The 10,901-nt window shown below is 37.6% G+C and overlaps 1 protein-coding gene across 1 annotated transcript; it reads left to right on the top strand.

Moving 5' to 3' along the window:
* The first annotated feature begins 3,669 nt into the window (after window positions 1-3,669).
* Window positions 3,670-10,427, top strand: il1b (interleukin 1, beta). The gene is made up of 6 exons (XM_023961088.2): window positions 3,670-3,852; window positions 6,432-6,468; window positions 6,564-6,753; window positions 8,108-8,287; window positions 8,366-8,499; window positions 9,805-10,427. The coding sequence occupies exons 1-6, from the start codon at window positions 3,812-3,814 to the stop codon at window positions 10,033-10,035; spliced, it is 813 nt and encodes a 270-aa protein (XP_023816856.1). The 5' UTR covers window positions 3,670-3,811; the 3' UTR covers window positions 10,036-10,427.
* Window positions 10,428-10,901: the final 474 nt, after the last annotated feature.

Below are 10,901 nucleotides of genomic sequence, written 5' to 3'. Positions count from 1 at the left end.
CTTACTGCAAGAGTTGTCTGACTGAAATATGTACAAAATGTACGTAATGGCTGTTTGACATCACCTAAAAGAGCAGGTAACTCCCCAAGGTGAAGGGGAGGAATGGTAGGGATAACACAAAAATAGGAGCAGAAGTCAGAGGAACAAAGTGAAGGAAGAACAGAACGAAACCAAGAGTTACTGTAAAAAAACCCAACCCATAACCACAGCAAATCCGCTTTCACTGAGTCGTACGGCTGGTTTGGCAGAGATTCTTCATGACACAACCCTGTTTTTATCTGGGGACATTCATAGTTAACCCTTGTGCTATCCTGGGCACTTTAACATTGGGAGTGGGGTAAAAGATGTGGTAAATGTCTTGTTATTTTGAACCCTTTTGCTATCTCAGATGACCCCCCCCCCTTCCATTGACGTGTTCTCCCTACCATGACAAAGGTGGATAAAAGTGGAAAGATTTCATGTAATCCATGGACACCAGTGAAGATCACAAATCATTGAAAAAAAAGGTTCAGAGCACTGTCTAGTGGGTCTAGATGACCCAACTCCCAATGTTAAAGTGCCTAGGATAGCACAAGGGTTAAACTCAATTATCACTTGACTCTTGTTATGTGTTTGGGTCGAAAATGACCCGCTTTCACACTTGAAAATTAGTCAATGTAAGTTGCAACACTGTAAGTTTACTCTAAGAACAAATTCTACAATTGTGGTATATTTGTTGTTTTGTTGATGACCATCATCACAAAATGATTTTGTTGGTTTATCTGATGGAAGTTTTCATGTGAGCGAATCAGAGATGGATGTGGCAAAAGGCATGTAGGTTGGTTTTCTTCTGTGGTCTTCGTCAGGAAGGGAAAAAGCCCGAAAACCCAAATGTTGGTTCATCCTCAGATATGATCAGTCAGCAGATGAAAGTGTGGCTCAGAAAAGGTTCTTTCATTTATTCTGTCTTTGGATTTGATTTACTTTGAGTTGAAGCTAAAGATTTGTCACAGCGACGATGGCAAGCAGTAGCACCCCCCCCCAACCTCCTTCTGTGGAGGTGGGGGTTTTCTGTGGGGTTTTCACAGCATGGGCCGGTACGGCTGTAGTGTAGAGGGGTTATGCGCTTCAGTGAGAAGGTTGAGAAGGTCCAGGATCTCAGCTCTGTGTTCATCCAAACAGGCCCTGAAGAAACACTGAGAAGTTAGGAATATGAAAGATCATGAAATACTGTTTTCTTTTTGTTTATTTGATTCTATTAAAGACACTTTGATAAGAATGACGGTACCGCGATTTAGCCGTAGCTTCAGCTGTTTTCTGAAAAAAAGGTTCAGGCACTGTCTAGTGGGTCCAGATGACCCCACTCCCAATGTTAAAGTACCTAGGATAGCACAAGGGTTACCTGGAAGACATGTTTCACACTGTGAGAAAAAACTGCAGGTAAACAAAACCAAATGTTCTAAAATTTGAGATAAAAACAAAGAAAATGTTTAGTTTCTGACAGTTTTTTGGAAAAGTTTCATTTTGGTACCAGAAATTCCTTTTAAAATGACCGACTTTGTTCTGAAAACTTTTTTTTAATCAATAAAGTTCTGATTGTTTAGATTTGGACGAGCAGCCATGATGACCACACGCATGGCGCTCCAGGTGTTCAGTATCTGCCATTTTCTGCTGCTGTTTCTGAATGTTTGTGGTAAATAAACACGTTTGGTGTTGCAGCATGAAAACAGCTGCAAACGCTCTTATTCAGAAAACCACAGGAAGGAGCGGAGCGGCGAGGGCACAGGCTGCTGTTGAAGCATTTCATCCATTTCCTTTCATGAATTCCACACAGCCTCTTTAAACCTTTTCATCATATTTTCATTTTTTCCTGAAAGAAACTCAAAAGTCGCTGCTTCTGTACATTTCAGCTTTTTATTATACTCACTTTTTAGTTTTCAAAGCTGAGCGAGCTGCTGGTCTGCAGGTTTGACTGATCCTAAAGACTCCACAGGAAACGGGCCCAATAAATACACCAGCCAACTGGAATAAACCATTTTCCAGTTTTCGGAGGGGGAGGAAAAGAGACAATGTTCGAAATTAAATAGATTTACTTTTCCATGACATTGTCTTGCATTTATGGCTGTTTTATTGTGTATAAATGTTTTTTTTTTTGGACTGTGTCAGGAACTGGACTGAACGAATGTGACATCCTCCACAGAAAACGGCTTATTTCCAAAATCTGTCAAATCTTTTGAGGCCTGAAGGCTCCACCTACTTTTATCTGGGGATCTGATTGGTCAGTTTATAACTTGAGTAACTTGAGCTACAGAAAAAATATAGTTAACCCTTGTGGGTGTAACCCTTGTTCTATCTTAGGCACTTTAACGTTGGGAGTTGGGTCATCTAGACCCACTAGACAGTGCTCTGAACCTTTTTTCTTCAATGATTTGTGATCTTTAATGGTGTCCATGGATTACAGGAAATCTTTCCACCTTTATCCACCTTTGTCATGGTAGGGAGAACACGTCAATGGAAGGGGGGGGTCATCTAAGATAGCACAAGGGCTAGATGACCCCACTCCCAATGTTAAAGTGCCTAGGATAGCACAAGGGTTACACCTTGTTCTAAAATAGACTTTCGGCTCCTGTTTGTTCTTCACCTCCCCACTCCTCCATAAAAAAGAGCTTTTTTATGTTAGTCCTTTATTGTTGACTGATTGAACGTAATGCCTAATATGCTTTTGCAAGAATTTAGACATATTTCAATAACTCTGGAGAGTGGAACATGGATTTATTGTAATGGGAAACCAGTTTTCCAATAGCTGTATATTTTTTTCATTACTTTCAACTCTTGAGAACCCACAGGGTCACATTTGACCGGTGTTTCTGTTTTTTTTTTTTATTTCTGTTTTTAATTTTAATTTTTCTATTTTTAATTTTTTGGCTCCTGTTAATCCCTGCTACCAAAAAATAAACAAATAACACAACCAAATGAAGAGAAATCAAATTAACTTCAAAATGGGAGAAGAAAATGTCTTTTTACTTCTTCTGGGTCAAAGGACATTTTTAGGTTGTATGAATTGAATTGATCTGTTTTGTTTTTTTTACAACAAAATTAGCAAAAAAGAAAAAATAAGTTTTATTTTTGCACCTGTATATGTAAAAAGATAAAAGTCCTGGAACAGAGCCTTGGGGAACAGAATCCCCCAAAATGTACACCTTGACATTAAACTAAGTTTTTCTGAAAAAATAAATTCATGGCTGGATTGAGTTTTGTTTTTTACTCTTTGTCTAGATGAAATTCTAGTGATCTAATTTGTTTTGCTCCAACAACCAATAAAAATCTTCCACCGTGTCAGCCGGGTTCCACACCTGTAGCCTCTTGACCCTGGAAAGCCCAAGAACAATGTTTCTCTGGGCTTTTACTGGTAAATTGACAACTTTTTAACTGTTTGTTCATTTTGGGTAGCAGCAATTGACAGCAGCAAAAAAATAAATAAAAAAATAGAGAACTAAAAATTGAAATATAAAGAAACTGTGGTCAAATTTGACCCTGTGGGTTCTCCAGGGTTAAGTCATTACATCAACATCCTTATACTGGTTAGTTGATGTAATTGACTTGACATAAAGAAGTCAGGATAATAAAATCTCAGAGATTAGATTTATCAAAGCTCTTCTTTCTTTTCCGTTTACTCTGGTTAGAGGTGGGGTTGTGATTTGTTGTCAGAGGGGAAAAAGTCCACTGGTGACATAAAACAGGAAGTGACACATGCTAAAGGTTACAGCGCCTGTCAGTGAGAACCACATCTGCCTCTGTCTCCTGGCATCGGTTGGCTGTTTCTCCAGGAAGAATGTCTTTGAACGACTTTGACTTGTCTCAAGCGCTGGACAGGTGAGTTGAAATTATTGTTGTTGTTTTTTTACATTACAAGAGCTGCATGAGAACATCTCCACACAAAAACTGGACCATCAAATCACATTTTCCAACTTTGAACAGAGATTATAGGTAACACACCCCGTACTCTCAAATCATGCTATATATTTCCATACTTATTTCATAGTCATGATCAAAACAGCAGCATTAATTAGTAATTGTAGCCAAACTGATGATAAAAAATGTTTTTGTAGTAAATAATTTGTGAAACTCATTTGTTTACATTATTTTCTTTTCAGAATACTACTAATATGTAATATTAGCTAAAATAATATTTAGCTCTTAGTAAAAAGGATGTTCATCAAAAAAATCAGTGGATGGAAAAAATGCTTGACTAACTTTACAACTGAAGGTGATGTTTGTGGGAAAACAAGAGCGACAGCCTGAACTCTGTGGTCACACGTGCATCAGAAAATGCGAGCTGTCATCCTCAGCCCGAGAAGGAAATAGGCCATTTCAAGAAAGTTCAGTTAAAAACCACACGAGTGTTTTTTCCATTTTTATTTTCTTGTTTTTAATCCAAAAACAAATGAATGAATGATGCACAGATTAATAGATTTAAGTACAAACCTTTTTTATGTATACAAATATGCACACATACAAATATACATACACACGATCAATAATAATGAATGTGTTCATGACTTGTATGTATCTTAGTGAACGCTTTAGGATTACCTCACGATTGAACTTTAATGTCTTGTTTCTTTTAGCCTGACAAAGTTTGTTTAATTAACTTTAAAAGCAAGAAAATTGTTGTTGGGTTCTCCAAGGTTAAGTATTTTTTTAATGTGTTAAAAAAATGTATTTTTTATTTAGCCTTTATTTAACCAGGAAAGTCCCATTGAGATTAAAAACCTCTTTTCCAAGGGAGTCCTGGCCAAGAGGCAGCACATTTCAATACAAAAAATACACAAAAACAAACATTATTAAAACCACAGACATCATAAAAAGCAGTTGCACATCATTGTTTCAGTCTCTGATGCTTTGAGCTTGTTCTTAAAAACATTTAAATATACCAGTTCAGTTAGTTTCCAGTCTTTCTGTAGCATATTCAAAGCAAAAGGAGTTGTAAAGATGAGGGAGTCGTCAATCCAGACACCAAGGTACTTGTACTCATGAACCAACTCTAAAACATTTCCATCCAAGGCAGACACCATTAGAATTGTTTCAGGGGCCTTCTTTGAGTTTGAAAACAACATTAGTTTTGTCTTGTCAGCATTGAGAACCAATTTTAACTGAAAAAGTGAGTGCTGTACAACAACAAAAGCTTTCTGCAAAGTTTTAATGGCCTGAGCACGAGATGATCCATAACAGTAAATTACTGTGTCATCAGCATAAAGATGTAGATTAGCATCCGAGACATTTTCACCCAACTCATTAATGTACAAAATAAATAGTAGGGGGCCCAGAACTGAGCCCAGTGGCACCCCCCTGTGGACAGTAACAAATTTAGACAGTAACAAATTGAGACCTTCATGTTTAATGCATTGTGGGTTACATCACCAGCCATAAGCAATTCAGTGTAATTTACTTGAGTCAAAAGGTGCTTTAGAAAAAGGTGGATGTCGCAGGCTCCGGCCTGTTAGCTCGTTGTGCATCATTAGGTTCAAGCCTGTTAGCTCCAGGAGGATGCAGTCGTCAAATTCCAACAGCATTCATAGATCCACGTGTATACAATCCATAAAATATTGACTGCCAGGTTTAAAAGAATAAAATGATTTTAAAAAATGATGCAGTAAAAATGTTTAAAAACGTCAAAAACACGTTATGTTGGCTTAAAATAATTCATTCGTTTGTTCATCCATTCATTCATCTTCTAAACCCGTTTTATCCCTTTTGTGGGGTCACGGGGTTGCTGGAGCCTATCCCCGCCACTCGTGGGTGAAGGCGGGGGACACGCTGGACAGGTTAATAATATTAAAGTTATATTATGACACTCAATTTTGTTTATGAACCCAACTGAATCTGAATCTTGGGGAAAATATTTTATTTATTTTAATTATTATTGTTTTCTGAATTACTGAACATTCTAGTACATTTTTTTTCTTAAATTATCCGTTAAATTTGTCACGGGAAGCCAACTTGAGTATTTGTCCTTTTCTTTACTGTCTTCAACAGGGTCCTTGTCCTAAACAGCAAAATGTCGCCCCCTGGTGTCTAAAAGGGAAAATGTCATTTCTAGAGTCAAATAATTGGAGGAAGACCTTGATTCTGAACTTGAACTTTTTACGCTTTCGCAATTTTTATGTCTGGTACAAATAAATAAAGTAAAAGAAATGTGATAATAATGTCAAACACTTAATGATTTTACATGATATCAATTTGGATAATAAGGGTCTGGAAGTTGAGTCGTGGCATTATCTTTCTTGAAATATTTCCCCGCTCATCCAAGCGGCTTCATCAGTCTGATGTCTGTTGTATATGTGTGTCTGATAGCGTTATTTTTCTGCTAAATGACAAATAAGCAACAGTTTAGCTTTTTTTGTCAGTACTAATACGTAGAATAATTTCTTAATTATTCTTTTTTGTTCCAGCGAGCCAGAATCCGACTCTTTCTGCTTTGACATGGCGGTAGGATTTATCAACACATTTGTTGAAATCTAGTGACGTTTAAAACCAGATTGTTCACAATGTGAACGTTTACATTTGTTTGCTTTGATGTGCAGGACGAGAAGGAAAAGGTCTTTGAGCTGGAGGACAACCTGGACCTGATAGTTTCCTACAACAGGAGGACATTGAAGAAAATGGTGAACCTGGTGATGACCATCAACAAGATGCAAATGCCTCCATCTGAAGGCAGCAGTGACCTGCAAGGTGACGGGATCTGTAGCACCGTCATGGAGCACGTGGTGAAAGGTGAGGAAGAACCTCACAAAGGGAAGTATTGAATGACAAGAAGCTCCAACAGAAAAACGTCAACAACGGCTCTATTCCCTTCAACTGTGAACATGTAGAAACGCATGTTTAGCACATTGGGAGGTTTCTCATGCTGACTTCAGGGAACGCACTAAAAAGGATCGTTCAGCCGTTCTCTTCTGTTTGTGATTTTTCTATGTATTTCAACATGATAAAGATGATTCCGTCTTAGAGGTGGGTGTTTGCAGATGTCTTTTTTTTCACTAAAGTTTTGGCTCTTTCTCTTTCTGCTCAGAGAAAGGTCAACCTTTGATTTAAACAAACCCTCGAATCTGTTCAGCGCAAAACCAGACAGTTCGTCTAAACTGAAGCAAAGACGTTTAATTAAGCATCAGTCGAGAGTTTCTCTAATGAAGTGAACGAATACAAAACAAAAAAAAACAGAAAAAGTCGCAGGAATTTTTCCATTCCCAACCATCGCAATTTATGCGGCGAGAGCGTCCAATTTCAATGTAATGTCAATGTACAGACGTGATCAGAGGTTGTGCGGTGCATTTTGAACACAACACCATGTTTCCAGAGTTCATATATCTGAACTTTGGCAAAGACTTCAACCAATCAGGAACTCAGCTTGACGTGTTGATGATGTAATCAGTGGGTGGAGTCCAAAGCCAACTCGGAGAAGAATCTGATTGTTTTCCTCCTAAACTTTAAGATAATTGTAATTATTTGCATTGAGACAACAATAAAAAGATTGTCTGAGTTTATTTTTCGTATTTCTGCCCTCTTCTGGCCAATGTGGGACAGCAAGTCTTCAAACTGGGTCACAGAGGGACAGAAGTTCCGCTGAAAAGGCCTCCATTCAGATGCAGCTCCTGCAGTAGATGGTGAACCGCACTGGGAGAATCCGAATGACCTTATGAACCCAGATTTGATTTCCTAACCTCGTCTGTCTTCCAACAAACATTCAGACAAAGGTGTCTGATGCTTTGGACAGGAGCTCCTCACACACACATCAAGTAAATGAATGAATTAAAAAAAAAGCGAGCAGCGACTTTGACGCTTGAATCGGGTTTGATGTGAATTCAGCATTAGACACATAGTTTTATTCTTTTAAACTCTAGCAAAATTTAGCTCAATTATATAAAATCAATCATACGATTGCAAAGCGATGGGGGGCAGTTGGTTATGCTGTGGTGCATCCTGGGAAAGGAGCACCTTTGACAGCTTTCCAGTCAAATCTGCTGGGAAATGATGGAGAAGTTAAAACTTAGCGTTTGGAGTTACATCTTCAATGAAGAGAGAAGATACGTCTTTCTTTTCTCCTCACTATTTTTTCTTCTTCTTTTCACAGAAACTGTTGTCTGTAAAGACGAAAACGTCTCCTCTGGCGAGAGGAGGGTCTCTTTCACCAGAACGGGCAGCAGGACGGAGTTCAAGCTGTCGGACATGAGTCAGAGACACATTGTTCACTTCTCAGAGGAGATGAAACTGAAGGCCATCACTCTAAAGGCGGGATACTGCCATCTTAAAGGTAAGGCACCGGCCCCCCTCAGACCTGGACCAGAATGTCGGCTTTGTAAACATCGTCACGGTGTCTGCGTCTCCTCAGTAAACTTCACCATGTCGAGGTACAACCCCACCTCCTGCAGCAACAACAGTGGGATGACGGTCCTGCTGTCGATCACCAAAAACCTGCACCTGTCCTGCACAAAGACAGACAAGGAGGTGATCCTCAACCTGGAGGTGAGACCAACGTCCACACAGATTTAAAATAATAATTCAATCGTTTTATTTCTGTTTGTGAGAATTTGAATTAATATCAGAAAAAATGGAATTAATTAACTAGATGGATTTCAAAATAAGAAATGTTTGTTAAAAACTAAATTATTTCTTTTATAATGAATCATATCTATCATATATTATGTACTATAGTACAGTGATCCCTTGATATAACGCGGTTTACTTTTCACGGTTTCGCTACTTTACGGATTTGCATCGTGCATTGTGTTCTGCATTCTGATTGGCTAAAAAGTCACTCCGCTTCTTCTCTACCTGTGCGTCAATAACGTTGCAGTTTAATATGTACACGTACGTAAAACAGCTTGCCAAATTTAAATTACAGACGTGCAAATTCTCTAGCAATTTCGAGTTTCTCTAAAACCCATAGAAAAAAGAGCGACAACAACTGCCTATCACTATGTTCTTCTCCCGAACAAACGCAGCTGCACCGCGGGCTTCAAAAGAAGAAAACACTGCAGAGCGGAGTCAGGATGCAGCGGCTCAGTCTGTAGAGCAGTGAAATACACCTGAGTCACTATTTGTCCAACTGTACTTTGTATTTTTTTCATAATCATTTTAAATTTTCTCCCGTCTAATCCAATTACTTGGGTCACGGTGGGCGGGGTTAATCTCTGCAATTTTAAGCTTTCTGTTCACATTGATGATTAAAATTATTATTTGACAGTACAGTACAGAAGTTATTTGTTGAAAAAAAACGTTTCTAAAGTACTTTTATTTGTGAAACAAATGCTTGAGCCTGTAAAATGGTTTATTCTTTCTTTTCAATGTATAATAGAGTATTTAATTGTATAATAATTGTAAAAAAAAAAAAAAAGGATTCTACTTCACGGATTTTGCCTATCACGGGTTCTTTTTGGAACGTAACCACCGCGAAAAACAAGGGTTTACTGTATAGTATTTTCTTACTATCAATATATGTTTTGAATGTGTCAGCATCACACACACATATGTACATATTTATATGCATACGCACATAAATACATATATATATACATATACATATGTATAAATATATACACACACATATATATATATATACATATATACATATGTATATATATATGTATGTATGTATGTGTGTGCATATGTATATATATATATATATATATATATATATATATATATATATATATATATATATATATATATATATATATATATATATATATATATATATATATATATATATATATATATTCTGAAGATCTTCTCCAGACAAACTGAAAGACCAAACTGTGTTCCTTTCAGGAGTGCTGTGAGGAGAAGCTGAAGGAGATCAAGAAGGATGAGGACATGGACCGATTCCTTTTCTTCAAAAAGATCACAGGAAAGAGCCAGTGGAGCTTTGAGTCTGTAAAGTACTGCGGGTGGTTCATCAAGACTTCGCCTGAGGACACCGAGCCCTTGGTGGAGATGTGTGAGGACGACGGAGACGGCTGCAACCCGTACTTTAAAGGATGCCAACTGAGAAAGTTATAGAGTTGGTTGAATTCATTAAGTCACCTCTCGGATGGACCCAGTAGCCATCTGGACCAAAACTTTTGGCCTCTTTGAAAGTTTTTCTTCTTTACGTATCTAGAAGTTTAAGCTGCTGGCGTGTGATTGGCCAATTTGTTTGATCATCATCAAAGTCAGAGACTACTTTTTTACTGTTTAGAGCAAAAGCCTGCATTTCTTGTTGGAAAAACGTGTAATAGGATATTCCTTTAAAATCTTTGTTTTTTTATGTACAAAAAAAATGTTTTTCTAAAAAATTCTACTTATTTTTTTGGGTGAAAACTTTTTTGTGTTTGCTTTTGTTACATTTTTACAGAAAGAAATGTGTGAAATGTGCACTGAAACAATATCAATAAACATAATCTATCGATAAACTGGATGTCTGTTTGTGCACATTATAAGGTTTGGGAGTAACACGTAACAAAAATATTACGTTGTTACTAGTATTGGAATCAGCTTGTTGTAATTATTTATTCTTTAGATTTTCAGTAACTTGTAGATAAACCCATCCAAAATGTCCTAATGTAACCCTTGTGCTATCCTAGGCACTTTAACATTGGGAGTGGGGTCATCTAGACCCACTAGACAGTGCTCTGAACCTTTTTTCTTCAATGATTTGTGATCTTCACTGGTGTCCATGGATTACATGAAATCTTTCCACCTTTATCCAGCTTTTTCATGTAGGGAGAACACCTCAATGGAAGGGTGGGGTCATCTAAGATAGAACAAGGGTTAAAGCAGCGAGATGAAGAACTGTCTTAAAGTGTTATTATTATCTGCCTGTGTTTGGTCACTTCTCTGTGAGGTTCAAACTCTTTTATTTCATTTTACAGTCTGTAGGTCCTATT

Source organism: Oryzias latipes, chromosome 12 (genome assembly GCF_053564925.1).
Source record: "Oryzias latipes strain Hd-rR chromosome 12, Olatipes_Hd-rR_3.1".
In the NCBI taxonomy this organism is placed as follows: domain Eukaryota; kingdom Metazoa; phylum Chordata; class Actinopteri; order Beloniformes; family Adrianichthyidae; genus Oryzias; species Oryzias latipes.
This window is presented reverse-complemented; position numbering and strand designations above follow the sequence as displayed.

Coding starts and splice junctions, on each gene's coding strand:
- il1b (XM_023961088.2), top strand. CDS start 3,812: ATGTCTTTGAACGACTTTGACTTGTCTCAAGCGCTGGACAG. Junction 6,469..6,563: donor CTTTCTGCTTTGACATGGCG/GTAGGATTTATC, acceptor TTTGATGTGCAG/GACGAGAAGGAAAAGGTCTT. Junction 8,500..9,804: donor AGGTGATCCTCAACCTGGAG/GTGAGACCAACG, acceptor TGTTCCTTTCAG/GAGTGCTGTGAGGAGAAGCT.